The 20,386-nt window shown below is 35.9% G+C and overlaps 1 protein-coding gene across 1 annotated transcript in view; it reads left to right on the top strand.

Moving 5' to 3' along the window:
• Positions 1–20,386, top strand: part of LOC306867976 (dedicator of cytokinesis protein 4-like) — a gene marked incomplete at its 3' end in the record, with an annotated part of 67,566 nt that overhangs the window by 29,107 nt on the left and 18,073 nt on the right. Inside the window, exons 13-23 of the mRNA XM_079413946.1 lie at positions 1,166–1,291; positions 2,251–2,375; positions 3,486–3,648; positions 3,784–3,890; positions 4,195–4,351; positions 10,399–10,496; positions 10,621–10,704; positions 12,128–12,228; positions 17,199–17,280; positions 18,148–18,318; positions 19,892–20,084. Of these exons, the coding sequence (XP_079270072.1) occupies positions 1,166–1,291; positions 2,251–2,375; positions 3,486–3,648; positions 3,784–3,890; positions 4,195–4,351; positions 10,399–10,496; positions 10,621–10,704; positions 12,128–12,228; positions 17,199–17,280; positions 18,148–18,318; positions 19,892–20,084 (1,407 nt within the window). The remainder of the gene's footprint in view (positions 1–1,165; positions 1,292–2,250; positions 2,376–3,485; positions 3,649–3,783; positions 3,891–4,194; positions 4,352–10,398; positions 10,497–10,620; positions 10,705–12,127; positions 12,229–17,198; positions 17,281–18,147; positions 18,319–19,891; positions 20,085–20,386) is intronic.

Consider the following 20,386-nt stretch of genomic DNA (forward strand, 5'->3'; position numbering starts at 1 on the left):
CGGATGTCAGAATCGTTGACTTTCATCAGTTGGATGAATGAGGGACGCAGAGAAATGCTTGCAAGTCTTTAAGTGTGGTGGAACACAATAAGATCTATTACTGATTCGATGGAGAGGATATGGTAACAAGCACAAATGTACCCATAATTAATTTAATCAAAAGGCAGCCGGGTCATTCCTGTTATGCAGGACCTTTTGAACTCAAACTGTAGAAAAATAAATGTAATTCTGTTTTTTTATTACTTAGTAATTGCAAATGAACAGGGTGGAAATAAAACACAAATTTAGCCGTTTAGAAGGACTGACTTTCAAGTTAATTTTCATTGTTTATTTAGGGATATTCCCACCAATAATTAAAACTCAGCCTTGTGTTGTTCCTATATGACTTCTGTGGAGCATAAAAGAAGATATTTTGAAGAATGTTAGTAACCAGATGGTTTTGGGTCCTATTGACTTCCATAGTACGGACAAAAAGTGCAATGAAAAACAATGGAAACCCAAAGCTTTTTGGTTAACAAAATACCTTCTTTTGCATTCCACAAAAGAAAGAAAGTCATAAATGTTTGGAAAGACATGAGGATATGTAAATTGTGACAGAATTGTCATTTTTTGGGTGAACTATCCCTTAAAGTGTGTTTGGAATTTATCAAGCAGGATGTTTTAAAGAGAGACAAACCAACAAATACTACTAAATTTACCATGTTATTGCTAATACTTACTGATGAGTGTGCTGTTGTTTTCCCACCAATAAATTATGTCACTTCCTGGTGGATGATGTCATATCAAGAACTATCAAGTTGAAGGGATTGTACAAAAGTAACAGGGTGGAAGTGATATTGAAGAAAATATGTGTCATTGTGAGATCCTTGTTATATTTCATAATAAAATGCTGGTTTTATAAGTTGTGGAACTATTTTTATATTTTTATATATTTATTTATTTTCCAATATATTACCACATTAGTGAGTGAATTGTGAGACTGAATGATACATATTCTGTTAGGCTTATGTTCTCTTCCGGATTTTCTCTACATACAGTACAGTAAGAGGAAATCCAGCTGTTTTTGTTGTCAGACACTTATGGTTTTTGTCTGTTAGCATATGGTATAATACTGTGAGATTTTACCGCAAAGATTCATTAAAATGCATTTGTGTTTATTTTGTAGGTCTTAATGTCTCTCTCCAGCTCCTGCATGGGGATATGGAGCAGATTCGCAAGGATTACATGCGTCTTTTCACCCGCAACGTCTCTATTACTAAGAGGCTTGGTTTCTCCGATATCATCATTCCAGGTGGGATAATCATGTTTTGTTGTCATTATGCTGCTTTTATTCATCACATTACCATTGAATTTATGTTTTGCAATGTTATGCAAATGAAATCTGTAGCTTTACGATACCTTTTGTCATTCAATCATATCATATGGTAATGTGGCCGCTCTGTGCCATTTGTAGTAATGGTTTAATCATGTCATTATGCAGTTAAATAATTGCTTAGCAGAGTAAATACAGGCTTTACAGGAACAAAATACTGGTTTTATTGAGTTAATGTGAACTTTGAGAGATAACATTGTCATATACAGTATACCATAATTTAACACAGACACATCTAACAAAGATACCACAGTCAATTTTGTACAAAGTAGGATTGATTTTACAGGATGTTCTTGTTTTGCTCACTGTCACATAATGTACATGCACGAGTAAAGAATAAAATCAGTGCGATTTTTTTTTTTTTTTTTTTTTTTTTTTTTTCCTCATGTGTTCCTTCCCTTTGTTTGACTGTAACAAAAAAAAATGGCTTGTATTCTGTCCTTTCATTACACACAATGCACTGGTGCGCCCACATTTGATTTGATATTTGCTTTCACACCCTCAGTTGGCGATCAGGCACCTTTGAGCCACATGTGTTGACAGAGTAATTAGAAATGTTTTATGGTGTTTCTAACATCTCTGAGGATCTTTAACAGTTTAGCTGAAATTTATTCACAGTTTTCTTGTCCTGCTCAGACTTTATGTATGTATAAAGGAATGTGCCTTATAAAAAAAATACATACAACAATATTGTCTTGAAGTAATACTTGTAAACAAAGTATTCATGGTCAGTTATCAATGTATCTGCACACAATAGAAAAATCGACTCCATTTTCAGCTACTTCCCCTGATAAGCTGATTTCAACACCCGATTGCCGACTGGAAGTGCTGTGTTGGTGGAAAATGTTTTCTGGGATATGGTTATCTTCCTCTTGCAGGTGAAATAAGGAACGACCTGTATGTGACCCTTGAGAGGGGAGAATTTGAGAAAGGTGGAAAAAGCGTGGCACGTAATGTGGAAGTCATCGTCTATCTCCTGGGAGGTGATGGGCAACTTCTGAAGGTGAGAACTGTCATTGGATGTCACGTGTTTCATGTTACCATGTCATGTTGCGTCTAAATTAATAGATGTTTCTCTCACACTTTCAGTTTTCAGATAACGTAATATGCATTCGTAATATGCACCTCAAACTTTGTTTTTTATCTGTTTTTATTCTTCTTGTCTTGAATTGAAAGTAAAAAAAAAAAAAAATCATTTAGTTTAATTGATGTACTAAAATGACTACAACTGAAATAAAATTAATAAAAATGATAGACATTTAAAAAAATACAAATGTATAAAAATGTCAAACTAAAATGAAAATGAAAATATCAAAATAAATAAAAATTCTAAATATTAATAAGAATTATTATATCTCAATTATACTAAAATCTAATAATAATATAATATAATAAATACTTATCATTTGTTTACATACGTCACTACATCACATTTATGTCAGTAAATAATTAAATACTAACAGTTTCTTTATCAAAACAGTAAAATATTTGAGCATAATCCAAGTAATATTAATGATCTATGCTTTTGCATGGCTGTGATGTCAAATTACCTGCCAAGTAATTATTATTATGTTTATTTATTTATTTGGGAAGTTAAAGCCTTAAAGGGATGGTTCACCCAGAAAGGAAAATTCTGTCATCATTTACTCACCCTCAAGTAGTTCCAAACATGTATGAATTTCTTTTATTCTGCTGAACACCAAGGAAGATATTTTGAAGAAAGTGTGTAACCAGGCTGTTTTGGGGCACCTTTGACTTCCATAGTAGGAAAAAAAAATACTAAGCTCTGTAAGAACTGCTCTGTTTCCCACATTCTTCAGAATATCTTCCTTTGTGTTCAGCAGAACAAAGGCATTCATACAAGTTTGGAACTACTTGAGGGTGCGTAGATGATGACAGACTTTTTATTTTCAGATGAACTATCCCTTTAAAAAGAGCATTTTTGTTATTCAGCATTTGGCCCAGTGGATCCAAACTGTATAAAATCATTGATCATTTATGGTTCATGACTACTTCAAAATAACATACACTGGTGAGTGGTTCACAGTACGACTTTCAATATTTATTAAAAATGCTATTGGGGTCAATTTCATGTTCTCCATTTCTCTCTCAGGGTCTGGTTTATTGCGGCTCCGGGGAACCAGGAGTGGATGAGCACCGCTCTTTTGTTCTGTATCACAGTAACAGCCCTCGCTGGGCCGAACAGATCAAACTGCCCATCCCTCTGGAGATGTTTCACGGCACACACTTACGCTTCGAGCTCAGGCACTGCTCCAGTAAGACTCCATAACGCTTGCACTTTTTTTCTTGAAAATTGATTTTACCTCTACTTGCTATTCCATTTTCTGAGATTTTAGACTTTGCAATTATTGACTCGTTTCATATAACTACTGTTGCCTCTGTTCATGCAGCAAAAGAAAAGGGTGAGAAGAAGCTTTTCGGCTTCTCTTTTGTCCCTCTGATGCAGGACGATGGGAGACCATTGCCTGATGGGACACATGAGCTCATTGTCCACAAGGTACTGTCTCTTTGTGTATCAGTCTGTTTGTATGAATTGGAAGAATCTTCTTGTTATATATATATAGACTTACCAGAATTAACAAAGGAGAAAGCTCTTTGCAATTACTGAATGGGATCCTTTCTACAAATAATGTTTGGTGATGGGAAAAATTTACCTGTTTATCATAGATAGATAGATAGATAGATAGATAGATAGATAGATAGATTTTTTTATATACAAAATGATATCCATGGTTTCTTTGTATCTATTGTGTAATTATGAAAGTTTTGGTCTGTGAACTTCACTGTCTCCCTCACAACAGTGTGAAGAGACAACTGATCTCCAGGATCCTGCTCGGTACCTCAAACTGCCATTTTCCAAAGCCAGCCTCCAGCCAGGCAACAGCCAGACAATAAAGAACAGCAAAGAGTCTTTCTGGATCCAGTCGTCTCTCTGCTCCACTAAACTCACTCAGAATGGTGAGACGATGTTCCTCCTTACAATATGCCAAAAAACTAAATTAAGTTATCTGGATTTGAGATATGAGATTAAGTTAAACCTGATCTGGCATAAACACAACAAGAAGAAATTAGAGGTGAAACAATAAAAATAACTCAAGCTTACTGAAAACAAGTAAACAGTGATTAAATAAGAAACTAATTACACGCAATAGGACAAAAAAACTACAGTAGAACAAGTAAATAATAAATGCTGCAGTAATCAAATGTATAAAAACACTGGATTTAGTCAAGAGCAGCGAGAGATTTTCTCACTTTTGTTTGATAAAAAAGCAGGAATATTAGACTGCTTGGGCAGCTCTGTCACTTTAAGAGCTGCCCGGGTCCATTATACTGTTACACATGTGCTTTCTTTTTCAGCTGTTTGCTTTCACTTAAGACGTGAATTACGAGGATACTTGGAGATATGGGCATTTTGACACATAAAAGTCTGTATTTAACCTTTCAAGGTTTCAGAAAAAAAAAAATCAGTTAAATCTTTAACTGAGTGTTGCATAGCACTGAATAAAAATAATACAGTATTTTGAGATTTAATATTAATATGTTTTCTGTCCAATTTTATTTTTATTTTCAATAAAAGTGTTATTTAAATGGCTTGTATTTTTTTTTTTTATTTAGTAAAATAAAAGTTATTGCATTAACTTACAAGGCTTACAAAATTATTTCGTATTATCTAATAAAATAATGAATAATTATTAAAAAGCATTTTTAACAAACCGGTTTCGATTTTCCGGGAAAGTGCATACAGAATTTTTGGTTTCAGTTTCGCAATTCTTAAAAACGCATGCAAACGATATGTTTTTTGTGAGCGTGTAACCACGATAGAGATTATAGTCGAAAATCTCTACCAGTTGACACATTTCTACCGGTTAATTGTGTCTACCAGTATATCGCCCACCCCTAGAAGAAACACAAAACAAACAATAAAAATTTCTATCAAGTAAATGGAAAATTATTGTCTCAGTCAAGATCTCAGATCTGTCTTATAACTCAATAACTCACCTATGTCTGATGTCTGTTAGAGAGCGGTGATTTCAGAAATGCCTTCTCTCTGTGCCATATGGCCCCGTCTGCATCATGACCTTGATATTGTGATATATTGATCTGAGCCCTTCAGCAGGTGAATGTCATGGTAACAGTGGCAGGAAACAGAGAGGTCTGCTTTTGGACCGGAGATCACAGCGGGCTGAGCCCACACCTGCCTCTGTTGACCTTGGAGCTTCGCCCAGTGTCTCTGCGGCTCTGCCATGCCTTCGCCCAAATGCACACATATCAACGGCCATCTGGCTGTTATTTAACTGAAGGCACTGAACCCAAGTTAGATTCAGTTTATATTGCATCTATACTCAGTCTTAAGCTTCAGGCTTTTTAAAGTTTAGCTGTTTATATTGAGCTTGATCTTTGAAATATATCGGTGAGATGTATGAACTATAGACAAAGCCACTTTTGTCATGTTGTAAGTTTAAGTATTCAGTTGAATGTCTATGGCTGTGTTTGAAATACCATACTATCATACTACTCTTACTATTTCTGCAGCATCCAGTATGTATGCTGTGCATAGTATGCAAATTTTCTGTATGCATGAAATACCCAGATGACCTACTATATTTGCCAGAATCTGCTAAATATAACTCAAGTACACTAAAATCAGTACAGAAGCTGTGTTCGGAATGGCATACTATCATACAATTCCTACTATACTGCAGTATGCTATGTGAATACTGTGAATAGTATGTGAATTTTCTGTATGCATGGAATGCCCGGATTACCTGCTACATTTGCTGAAATTTGATGTATGCATCTGAAGACGCTGCATGGGATACTGTTTCCCAGAACGCAACGCGCTACATGTGACGTTTCATCTTCAAACGCGTGAGTGAACTGGAGGCGGGGAATAGTAATTATAAATGTTACACTTGTATATGTACGTATATACATATACATATAAACTACAAACTATCGCTGTGTATCTAAAAACAATATAATTTGTTGTACATAAATTGTACTTTAATCTCTATGGCACTTTTCCGATCAAGTCAAATGACATCACCTTTATTTCTATAGCGCTTATACATTGTTTCAAAGATATTAAATAATAATATTAATATTGCAGTAATATAATATATAAATAAAATGTATAAATAAAATTCATATATCAATTAAGCAAACAGAATTAAATTCCGCTGTCAAGCAACTCTAAAAAGAAACAGAGTGTATTTTTCTCCAAGCACAAATAGACCAATTTGTTGTCAGAGGCTATTTACATAAACTCCGCCCACCAATGCCTGGCTGCAATAAATAGCACTGCAAAAGACGTGCACTTTTGTAAAATCAGTGGCGCAGTGAGTAAAAGGCGCGAGATGTGTGCTGTTGATGCGAGCGATCCGAGTTCGATTCTGCCTTTTGTCAAACTCGTGCAACTCCTTTATCCATCACATACCAGATCAGAAAGGCATTTATTTAAAAAAAAAATTAAGCAAATATTTGAAAAGTGGAGATTAAACACCTCATTAATAATACAGTGTGCTTAGCTGTAGGTAGGGTTTTGTCCCAATAAAGTGGCGTTCATCAAATAAAATGTATGATAATTTACAATATTGTTTTATAATGCACAGTACTGAAGTATAAATATCTGCCACCTAACTACTATTTACACACCTCTTGTTCAAGAAAATGCTGCTATTTTAGTGTAAACAGAATTTATCATTATTTGTAGGGCTGCAACAACTAATCGATAAAATCGATTATTATCGATTATGAAAATCATCGACAACGATTCTCATTATCGATTAATCGGGTCTGCCCACAGTGCACGTCCAACTTCAGCTGGTTAGTCAAATTACGGCACTGAATAATGCATTTCTATGGACAAAATGCATCTAAAAATAGTGGAGGAAACAGAATGAGATTCTGCCGGAGAAGCACGTGATCCAAGCTGCCCAAAACATGATAATTCTTTATTTTAAGCTTTAAGTTAATGCATAAGAGTAATGGCTTGCCCTGTCAGGCGCTTTGACAGATGCGTGTGCGTCCTCAGCGCAAAAACGTTCAGTTTACGGTCATATCCTTATCTATAAATGCCACAAATTCACGCGAGCATTTCCATTTTTGCATAAAGGTCCGTCCTGACAGTCTGTGTTAAGTTTAAAATACCGAATGAGCGACGGCGCGGCGCGCACGCGCGTCAGACGGACAGAACACAGTAGAGAGGGAGACAAGTAATAGGCTTTTCAGCGCAAACATATCCATTGTGCTGAATTATCTGTTGTTGAAAGTTAATTTAAGGTTTAAAATAAATTAAAATATTTTATGAGAGTAGGAACTTTAAAGGGATAACAGCGTGTAATTGTCTGTCTGAATATAAACATGAGACGCTCCATAACGGCCTTTTACAGGATAAAGAAATGACGAGGTGACTGTGATCAAAGTAGTTCCTGCAGAACATTACTCTTACCTGTTGGTTAACACTGAGTTTGTGTTTTTATTCGTCTTTATTATTATCTTTATTATTTTAATTTTTAATAGAGGTTTAAACTATATTCAATTTTTACAATGCTTAACAAATTTATGTAAGTTTAACAATGTGTTTATGTAAGGTTTGTGCCACTGCTGCTCTAAAGTAACAGTATTGGTGATAACCAAAATCATTTTTCGGCTTTCTGTACTGGTTAGTACTCCAATATGTGTAAGCTCTTTAGTAACAGTAGTAGGCTATTTTTAATGCTATAATATCATTATTGCTGTTATCTATGAAAGAAAACCAGAGCACTTATTTTTTCTTGTATTTTTTATTTGAGTATTTTTTTTTCGCGATACCCAATTGCAGTCAAAAAGTACATAAACAATACCAGCAAGAATGCAAGCTGTTATGAGGCCATTTTTTATTATTATGTCCAATAAATGATAATAACATTTTTAAATTTAAACAAATTTTTGACAAATTTCTAAAATATGTTTTCTCTTTATTATGCTAAGTGGTCTAATAAATTAAGCACTGTATGTTTTCATAGCATTCAGTTGTCACGTTTGTTTGAAGGACATTGGGCAGAATGTGGAATAGTGGTTTTTTTTGGTCAATATTTTTTTTATCCGATTAATCGATTAATCGAAAGAATAATCGGCCAACTAATCGATTATCAAAATAATCGTTAGTTGCAGCCCTAATTATTTGCACTTAGTGTAACTAGAATATATCACTCTTTCCAATTAGTTTAACTTCCAAAAATATCTTTGTTCAGTTAAAGATAGCTCATTCAGTTCAGTCCAATAGCCTATGTAAAGTTCTTCAATTATGAAATGAATTCAATTGGGCAATACAGCATTGTTTACTAAGATGAAGCCTTATTAACAAGCCTTTGAAAAAAGAATAGTTAGCACATGTTTGTAAGGTAACAACCTTGATAGCTGTGCTGAATTAATGTTTGTGTTTGTCATGTCACAATTAAGCATACTACTCTGAAACATTTGTTGCTTATTGTATACTGTTTCATACACTATTCTTTAAAAAAATAGTTGGCAGAATGCACTGTGTACTGGGCAGTACGCAGAAAGCAGTAAGCAAGTATGCCATTTCGAACACAGCCTATGTCTTTGTCATTCTTGCATATATCCCATATATTTAATGACAGTGTTTGGAAGGACCCCTAAAAGGTTCACTGGTGATTGATATGAAGACGGTTGATTAACGTACAGTTGATTTGCCATTGGTTGATTTTGTACTGGCTGATTTGCCAACAGTTGATTTTCCAGCGGTTGACTCACTAGTGTTGACAGCTGATTCACCTACAGTAATTGATTCGCCGGTCATTGATTCAGTACCAGTTGATTCACCAGTGGTAGGTAGACTAATGATGATGGTTGATTCACCTATATTTGATTCAACAGTGATTGATTTACTAACAGTTGATTCACCTACAGTTGAATTACAAATGGTTGATTTCATACTAGCTGATTTGCCAAAAAATGGGGAAGTTGCCTCCTAATGGTTAGAGAGTTGGACTCGTAATCCAAAGGTTGCGGGTTCGAGTCTCGGGCCGGCAGGGATTGTAGGTGGGGGGAGTGAATGTCCAGCGCTCTATCCACCCTCAATACCACGACTGAGGTGCCCTTGAGCAAGGCACCGAATCCCCAACTGCTTTGGATGGGTTAAATGCAGAGCACAAATTCTGAGTATGGGTCACCATGTCATGTCACGTCACGTCACAAAAGTTGATTTGCCAGATGTTGATTCACCAATGATGATAATTGATTGATCTGCAGTAGTTGATTTACCAATTGTTGATCCAGTACCAATTGGTTTGCCAACAGTTGATTCAACATGGATGATAATTAATTGATCTACAGTAGCTGATTTGCCAATCATTGATTTGTTACCGGTGGATTCACCCAACAGTTGATTCCCCATTGATGATGGTTGATTCACCCACAGTTCATTTGCCAATCATTGATTTGTTACCGGTGGATTCACCCAACAGTTAATTCACCATTGATGATGGTTGATTCACCCACAGTTGATTCGTCAGTTGTTGATTTAGTTTCCGGTGGATTCGCCAACATTTGATTCACCAGTGATGATGGTTGACTCACCTAGTTGATTCTCCAGTGATTGATTCAACAACATTTGATTCACCAGTGATGATGGTTGACTCACCTAGTTGATTCTCCAGTGATTGATTCAACAACATTTGATTCACCAGCAGTTGAATTGCCAGTGTTGGATTAATCAACAATTGATTTGTCAACAACGGATTCATCAACATTTTATTTGCAGACAGCTGATTTTGTAATTGTTAATTCTTTAATGGTTTATTTGGAAACTACTGATATAAAAATTGTTGATTTGCCAGCATTGGATTTGTTAGTTGTTATTTCGCTAGAGGTTGATTCATTAATGTTTATTCTGCCAGTGGATTTAACAGATCTGCCAAAAGACTGATTCAGCAACTTTATCAATAACGCAATTTAAATAGTTCCTATTCAAAAATGCATGTTTCTTATATTGATTTCAGGTGATATGTTGGACTTGCTGAAATGGAGAGTCCATCCAGACAGAATCATTGACTGCCTCTCCAAACTGAAGGACATTGATGGCACTGAAATTGTTAAGGTATAAACCACGTACAGCAACTTGCTTTTACAGCTGAAATGGCTGAAATAGCATAGAATATTTCCCCAAAAATATTTCCCCCTTTTTTTGGCTGTCTCTGTAACAATTGATTGTCCCTGTATAGTTTTTACAGGACACACTGGACACCTTGTTTGGGATTTTAGATGAGAGTCCCCAGCGGTATGGACTAAAAGTGTTTGACTGCCTGGTGAGTGATGCCCTGTTCAAACTTTATGAATGTGAATGTATGAAATGTAGACACTGCAATGCTCTCAAGTTTCTAGTTTCCACAGATACTCTACATATTTTGACTACGAACTCACACAAATTCATCCATCTCTTTCACAAGGAGACGGTTTCTTGCCGTTAATGAGTACAAGATGCTTTCCTCACCTTTCCTGCACTGTGTTTCCACGGTTACATGCAAAATATGGCAACTCATAAAATCCATCTTAGACTTCTCTTGCTATAATCCAACTCCTGCCCTCACATCCTCTTTATTTCAGGCAGAACAAAGTACTTCTAGATCAGAAAGCAAATTTTAAATAAACTCTGCATGATTGAGTGTTCTTTAGGGCTGCGTGGGAAGCGTTTTGTACAGTAACTTAACTTTTTACACGGTTCTCTGGAATAGCTGATTCTGATTGGTCAGTTGCTGCACCCTTCGGTCTGTTAAAAACAATTGCTGTCTTGGGCAAACCGATTTCCTACATAGCTGTGCTTTTTTATGTGTCATATATCACTCCACGGCCTCCTTTTCACATAAAATAATTTAAATTTATCATGGAAATGGCACCTTAAAAGGTTCATAAAACGGTTGATTCACCAGTGTTTATTTCAATGGTGTCAATGGTTGATGTGATGCCAACTGATTCACCAATAATTCCTTTACTACCATATGATTCACCAGAGGTAATGCATCTTATCTCATCTTTGACTTCTCTTGCTATAACTCCTGTCCTCATATCATATGATTAAACTAGTATAATAGGCAGGATAATGTACATTAATAGTTGATTTCAGTGCGTTTCCGCCTATCGCACCTTCACTAACTTTAAGTTAATCGACAATGAATTGTGACTCCCGGGAAAAACAGGACGTCTGGTCACCCACTCCCTAACCCTTCGGGTGCTGAGGCCATTGTTTCAGATCGCTAGTTCGTGTTTTGGTAGCCTATCCGTCCACTGCGGCTGCCATGCAAACGAACCTTATCCAATGACAGAAAGACGCACATTTTGAAAGACAAGACAGTTAACTTATAGCCTATAGGATGTATTTTGAATGTCCGGTAGTCCTCAAATAACATTTTAGTTCCGTCTCGTCTTGTTAATGAAGATGTGGCATAAATTTCGTCATAGTTTTTATCATCAGATATTAGTTTTAGCTCGTCAACGTCTCGTCTTAGTCACAGAAAAAAGGTTCGTTGACGAATATTTTTTGTCGTTGTCTTTGTCAACGAAATGAACACTGCTGATTTAAAAAAGTTTGCCTTTTCTTGATTCTGCTGGTCAGTAATGCAAAATAAATTCTGCCAAAGCCAAAGAGACTTATTTATCTTAAATTATGTTAATAATTTTGCTATGGATATGCTTACAGCTTTATTGAAGTGATGATTTTCATTTTCTCCTCAGGTGCATGTTATAAATTTGCTGCAGGACAGCAAATTCCAGCTCTTCAAACCTGTAATGGACAACTACATCGAGAACCACTTTGCTGGTGCCCTTTCCTACAGGTAAACACTAGGGGTTACAAATCACGATTTATAATAAAAATGATTTTAAATTGTCATTAGTTTAAAAAAAACTTTCTGCAGCAGTTGGTATGTCAGCTGGCACAGCATGTTTTTCTTTTCCATTGTTTTTGCGCTTGATTTCACTGTTGTTGTGTCTTTTGTGGTGTCTTGCATATGAGCTCATGATTTTAAAATACTGTGTCAAATTAAAGGGATAGTTCACCCAAAAATGAAAATTCTCTCTTTATTTACTCACCCTCATGAATTCTGAGAGCTCTTTGACCCTCCTATAGACAGCAATGTAATTACCACGATCAAGGTCCAGAAACACAGCAAGGACTTTGTTAAAAATAATCCATAATTCAAGCAGACAATATTTATTTATATAAATCAATTTAGATTCATCTGTATTACTAAAGTGATTTAGTCAAGAGCAGTGAGTTTTTTTTTTTGTCTTTCTTTTGTTGCTTGATTAACATAAATGCCACAGACAATAGGAACTAAATTAGGCTGCTGTCCCTTTAAAACCGAATGCACGGATGCAGTGTACTGATACACGTCCGTTATTCTCCCAACTGTTTACGTTCACAAGACATAACCGAATGTGAACATCACTTTGTGTGTATTTCTCCGTTCATGAGGCACAAGAGAGCAGGCTAATCGTATGTTGTGGGAGAGGCGCTGCTTCGGTGTCTGCTCTCGTACTGAAGCGAATTCAGTTCTCTTTTGCGTCGTCAAATTTATCTATATGTCTACTCTTCTCTTACTCCTAGATATTGAAATTTTTGAACGTTTTATGAGATGTGCAGCAAATGTATGCCAGCTTATGTCCCTCCGGATAGATCAATAGGCTATGTTACAGTTCAAATGTGAGCATGATCGTGTTAATTACATTGCTGTCTATGGGAGGGTCAGAAAGCTCTCAGAATTCATCAAAAATATCTTAATTTGTGTTCTGAAGATAAACGGTCTTGCGTGTTTGGGATGAGTAATTAATGACAGAATTGTCATTTTTGGGTGAACTATCCCTTTAAAAGCAGTTTGATTTTTATTACAATGAGAACTTTGTCAAAACGGATTGGGGGCAGGACATATTAATATCAAAATAAAAGTCTTGCAACCTAAAGATATAAAGAATAATCAAACATTATTAATGTTGGTGAAAAAGAGAAACCCCGCTTACTGCTTTTTTTGGGGGAAATTTTTAGTAGCTGAAGCCCTTTGAATGAAACCACTCTTTGTCTGTGTTTTTATTTGTATTTTGGAAGCTATTAAGTGAGCTGTTAGCAAATATTTTAAGTATTTAAACAAAAATCAACATCTTGGACATCGAGAGCCAAAATGCATTTATACAAATTGCGTATATACTTAAATTGCAATAGAAATCAAAACGACAGCTAAATATCGCAATATGCAATCGGGAGATCTAGCCATTTCCAGCCCTAGTAAACATGCTACACATGTAAAAATTATGCATCACATACTTGTATGAGTTTCGAAACACTCCAAAAATCCTAGAACTCCTCTAGTTCATGCAATCTGAAATTGCATGTCATGCTTTTGGGAGAGTTGTGTTTGGTATCGTAGAAAGATAAAAGGTGTTTTATGTTGAGCTCCAGGTGTTGTATACTGTAACCCGTGGAGTTTCCAGGTCCTGTCAGCGCAGAGGGAGATGCAAAACACAGCGTAGTCTTGCTTTCATCTGTCATGACCCGTTTAATTTTACTGACAGTGCAGTTTTTGCATTAGATGTGTGGTCAGGAATGTAATGCGTGTTGTCAAATAGTGTTTCAGATCTCGAGTATAATTCAATAGGTCGATGCTTCTCAAAAGTCCTCTTTTGACTTTTTGTTGTTCTTTGTCTTTCTTTTCCTGCTAATGTTGGTTTTAACCTTGGTTTTAACCTTTTCTTCTGAACCTTCAGCTTTCTGTCTCTCTCTTTCCCTGTCATGTTTGGCTATGTTCTGTGTGTGTGTGTGTGTGTGTGTGTGTGTGCGCGGTGTTCTGGCCGTGCTGTCTGTCAGTAATGAGGCGTGTGGTTGTGTTGTTGTGTGTGGGCAGTGATCTTCTGTAACGCACTGAGGTGTGGAGTATCATGTCAGAGTTGAGGTGGATGTGGGCGGCTTGCAAAATACTCACTCTCGTGCTGTTCCCATCACCCAGTCCCTTAATGCTGTCCCGTGTTTCTGTCTGTCTCGGTCTCTATCCTCACTCCTTCTTTCTCTTCTTCGTCTGTATTTTGTTTTATTTTATTTTATTTTATTTTTGTTGTCTGGTTTTGTTTTGTTTTGTTGTGATACCTAAATTCAAACATATTTTTTGTTATTTTTTATTATTTAATTGTATTTACTTTTATTATTTTGCATTGTGTGTGTGTCAAGAGTATGTTTACATATTATTTCGAACTATTGTGTTTCAAAAGTGCCAAGAAAATTCCGGTTGATATGTTCCCCATGGATTTCAGACAGTGTTTTTTTTTCACAGCCTATTTTCAGTTTAATATTATTTGCTTTGTAACCATTCACACACACACACATCTTCACACAGCGCTGTTTCTCCCAGCATGCTCAAAGACACACTAAGGTTAATCTGCAGTCAGGATGGATGCTGTGGTGATAAGGGGCTGTTTTTATCAGGGTAGTGAAAAAACTGTGCCGCTGGGTTCAATCTGTGTGTCAGTGTTCCTAAAATCGCTGCAGTAAATGTAGCTGATGATGTTGTCAGACTATTTACTGCTGTTATCACTAGTGAATAAACAATTAGGGTCACATAGTTGTATTCACATTTGCAACACTATTTAAGTAGTATGAAATAAGAGGTCTGTATTATGTAATTTATGGTACAATCTAGGTGAAAAAAAGTGAATCGTTTCTAACTGAACAGATTTGAATTGATAGAACAGAACATATGTAATTGAGCTGAACTTAACCAAAATAATTGGTTCTGTCTGAACAAAGCTGAATTAAAGAAAATTAAATCAAATTTCAAACTGAACAGAACAGAAAAAACTAAACTAAACCTTTTTGAATCACATTGAATCTGGAAACAGGACACAATTGAATCAAATGTTTACTGAACAGATTTAAACTGATAGAACAGAACTAAACGAAATGAGTTGAACTGATTTGAACCAAGCTGAACTTAATCAAACAAAACTAAATCAAATTGAGTTGTTTCTAGCTGAACAAAGCTAAATTCAATTAAATTTAATCAAAGCAAACAGAACAGAACAGAAAAACTGAACTGAACCGATTTGAATCACATTGAATTGAGCAGAACAGAACAGACAGAGCTAAACAGAAACAAGCTGAACTGAATCAAGAGTAACTTAATCAAACAAAACTAATTTGAATGGAATCTAGATGAACCACGATGAATTGAATCACACAGAAAAGTGAACTGAACTTTTCTGAACAAAACAGAACACAACTGAACTGAACAAAATTGAGTCTAATCAAACTGAATTGAGGGCCGTGTAGTTCAGCCAAAATATATTTGTATTAATATATTTGTAAATATAAATAGGATCAATAATATTAAAAACGCACAGTTCTTGGTTAATATGTTTGGACTCTAATATTTTCAAGGCAGTTGATTTTAGCACAATCACAACATATCTTAAAATTAGTGAGGTGCTACAGTGTGTTTAATTAAGATCTAATTGGATTTTAAATGAAATCTTTAGGGGGAATGAGAGCTGGTATTATGCCGTGGTTAACATTAATTGCAATCCCATGCTGGGAATCTTAACATTTTCCTCCTTATGGCCAAATTACTCTCCTGGGCTTCCAAAATCAACAAGAGCCTCATAAAGACCCAGTTTGCCTCCAATTATTTTTCATTTGTTATTAATCACAACATCTCACTTTATAAATTAAGCAATGCAGCAAAAAACAAAAGTTTTAAGCAAAAGCAAACTAGCCTCAATCCATTTCTCAGGTTTTCCAAGATTTTGACCTACTGTACTCACCATCCACAGAAGCACAGTCCTTCTGACACAGATCTTGATGGATTGGACCCTAAGGATGTTTTAAACCATTTTAATGAGTTTTGACTGCAACAGAGACCATTAACCCAGAATGTTCAGAGTCTGTTTACAAAGAGTCCTGGCGACAGCATGAAGTATTCATGAAGACCTGTGTACTCTAACACCATTGATTCATTATCACCATCACGTTTCATCGCCTGAGTGTTTAAGTCCCCTTATGGGACAAACAGGACCTTTACTGATCTTGTAGAAACATTCAATGACACTGAAGACTGGAGTAATGATGCTGAAAACTCAGCTTTTCCATCTCAGGAATAAATTACATTTGAACATATATTAAAACAGAAAACAGTTATTTTAAGTTATAATAATATTTCACAATATTTCAGTTTTTACTGTATTTTTAATACAGTTTTTATTGAACATAAGAGACTTCTATCTAAAACATTACAAAGTCTTCAGACCTCAAACTTTTGAATGACAATGTATATTTATTCAAAATATCATTTTTCCTAGGTCTGTCAATTTATTTAAATTTTGAATTGAGTTTTATGTAATATAATGTAAATATGTCAGATCATCAAATTAAATGATAATTAATCACATATATCAATATTTACAGAGAAAGTATAATATACTTTATATTTCAAAAACATAAAAAAATCGTACTGACTCTAACAGAAGTATAAACCTTTATTCTCCATTAAAACTAAATGAATAACTGAAATATAAACTAGTGAATAAAAAAACAACATCAAAAACGTGAAGGTACCGAATAGTGTAACATGAGCATGCAAAGATTTTCCCATGCATTTTTTTTTTATCTGCAGATTTTAGATGATCCATAATATCTTGAGCGCTGCCTTTGAATAATTTGTGATATGATGCAGGACAAACAGACACGTACAGCATTCACACATAAATACATAGCATTAAACAAACATTGCCCTTGATGTCTGATATTCACGGCTTGTGTCTGCAGGGATCTGATCCGTGTGTTGAAGTGGTATGTGGATCGTATCATTGATGCCGAGCACCAGGAACAGATCCAGCAGGTTTTGAAGGTGAGAAGACTAACATATTATACTTCATTCAGGATGTGCGTTACAGTATATATGCTAATCTATGAGGAAACATATGCACCCAATCTCTCTCTGTCGGCCCATCATGTTGGGGTTAACCCTCACCCGCTGCTGATCTTCTGAGCTTCCTCCCCAGCAGCTATGAATACCCTTGATGCATCTATTTTACTGCTCCAGCCTCTCTCACCCACAGAAGTTCTTTTCTTACCCATCATGCAATTAAGCTACAAACATTCGGTCTTTTCTTTTGTTCATTCGCCTGGTTTACTTTCATGACCTGCCATGGGACCACCAGGCGCATTCTCCAGATACATCCATGCTCGTTTACACCCTTCAAAGGTGTTATTTAAAAGCAATTCCCACTTTCTTACCTTGAACCCTTCAAACCTCTTTGGGCACAATGTGCGCCATTCATCTTTTGGTGTTTTTGCTCTTTCTAATTGAAAACGGAAAATGCACTTCACACAGTGTCTCCAGGTTTGACCTTCCTTCCTTCCAATTATTTATTTATTTATTAAAAAATAAAAAATAGTAAGTAAACAGTTTATGCATCCAATTATATTCAGTATGTTAAATAAAAAAAGGCCTGTAAATTTTCAACGTTCAAAACTTTGCTGAAAAATGTATTGTCTCTACTATGTCTTCTGTCGTCTGATTGATAGTTAATATTTTTTTTAGCAAGTAAGATGCCTTTTAGTGTGTTTTTAGAAAAATCATGATAAAATGCCAGTTTCAGGTTTTGAGAAACATTTATTTGTACATCTCTCAGTCATCATTGTACTGCATTGCATCATGTTTTGCATTATATGTTTATTTCAATAACAGTTGTTTGACTTCATATGCTTGCAGGCATCTGAGAACTTGTTTAAGTACATTGTGCAGTCACGGCGTCTGTACGCAGCAGCCACCGGGGGACAGAACGAGGAGGAATTTCGCTGCTCTGTTCACGAACTCTTCAAATCCATCCACCTGTTCCTGTCACATGAGAGTAAAGGCATCAGCCCCATCACACACACACAGGTGAGACACACACACACACAAGCCTATAGATTTAAAAAGTTTGTACTGTACTGATGTGAAAGCATGCACTTCTTTTGTAAGAATGTAGTGAGCTAATATTCTAGCACTTGAGCATACAATTGCATTTTTACAACCTGAAGTGGTCGACACCCCCCCCTCCCACCTAAATTCCAAATAATTCCATATATATATATATATATATATAAATGTATTGTTAAATTATATATATTATTATTATTATTATATATATCATTATTTTATATATATATATATTTTATTTTTTTTTATTTTTTTTTTCAACAGGAATGTTGATTGTGAATTTTTGAAGCTATAATACCTTACAATAATAATAAAAAAGTTCTTATACTTGATGAATAATAAAAAATAATTTTTGGAAGGAAATATAAGATATAGTATATAATGTAAATAATAATAGATTTTTTCATTAAAAACAGATGTGATGATGTGTTTCTCATTTTAGCATTTTTAGAATTTTTGTGATTGGACCAACAGAAATCATTATTTTATGTTATTAATTATTTCAAATGGACCCAAACTTGGCTCTGGATTCGAAGCTCGATCTGCTGTTGTTGACATCTGAGTTTGTGGATAATGTTATTTGAAACACTGTCTATGGATACACACCTCCAGATATTTTCGGTTTATTTATGATTTGCACTAATTTAGCCCTATGTCTGTAAATTATACTTCACATAGATTTCAAATTGAATTTAAGATGTGTAAGGAAATTTGATTAAGACATTTATTTTACCCATATTGGAACCATTTTACTAATCTGTTCTGTTCCCACCAGTCTAGTTTTACTATGTTTATGAGAGCATTTCCAGAAATCTGCCACTCAATTATAGCGAAGCAAATGCATTAACAAGGAAAACACAAGTTAGCAGTCTTTATTGAGCACAGCACTTCTTTTTCAGCCCCACCCAGATTTGTTCTGTTAGCATATCAGTGTTCAAAGCTCAGTCAGCCCATGGAGAGTTAAGCCAGTATTGATATACACAAATGGAGATGCACACTGAGCGCGCTAAAAGCCCACCACACACTGTCACGGCCCGCCGAGCTCTGGGTCAGCTGGGCCATGTGTGTCCGACGGGCTCCCATTCTCTCCGAGATTGCTTTCGGTGCACGCACATTCGCTCGCACTGAACTCTCACACAGGTCTGTTCTTGTTATGGCAGCCCAGCAGGAGAGCAGATTTCAATTAACACAGCCAAGAAAACAAAGCGTCTTTGGACACCGCGGCATAATCCGAAGCACATGCAGACGACTGGAGCTGTGCCAGATTTGTGTCACCGCGATATTTGCGTGTGCGCGAGTGCCTTTGCTTACATCTGTTGTTTGACATCCCCTACTGTGCCAGAAGAACATTTTCCCACTACATCAATGCGAAAATGCGTTTTGAGGAAGATGATTGCGACATTACAGTGACACAAATGCAACAAAACACACACATACTGCAGCATGTTACACGTAGTATTAAACTTTATCTCTTGGGTACCAACTAATGAGGCTTTTTTGTATTTAAATAACTTGTTTATTGGCATTTTCGCAGGCTGTGTTCCTGAGATCGTTCCCGACTGTGTGCTGCGAGCTGCTAAAGATCTTCAGCATGAGAGAGGTGGCAAATCTGGCCCGTGACACTCTGAGCAGCCTGCCTGCCCTCACGCACACGGACTGCCCTCTACAGGCCGTCAAACTGCAGTGCATGGCCAAGACCGTGGAGAGTCCACTTTACGTCAACCCGGGTAAAGTATCTCACTCAGTTTTCTGTTTTAAAAGTAGTTAAAAAATAATAATTATTGCTAGAAACGTTGTAAAAACAAGTTTGTTTATTAGAGGCCATATAAATGCTAGTGTACACTGTGTCTATGTTGTTTGAAGGGACAGTTCACCCAAAAATGAAAATTCTGTCATTACTTACTCACCCCCATGGTGTTCCAAACCCGCAAGACCTTTGTTCATCTTCGGAACACAAATAAAGATATTTTTGATGAAATCCGAGAGCTTTCTTACCTTGCATAGACAGCAATGTAACTGACTCGTTCAA

This window comes from Barbus barbus (genome assembly GCF_936440315.1).
Source record: "Barbus barbus genome assembly, chromosome: 50".
NCBI lineage: Eukaryota > Metazoa > Chordata > Actinopteri > Cypriniformes > Cyprinidae > Barbus > Barbus barbus.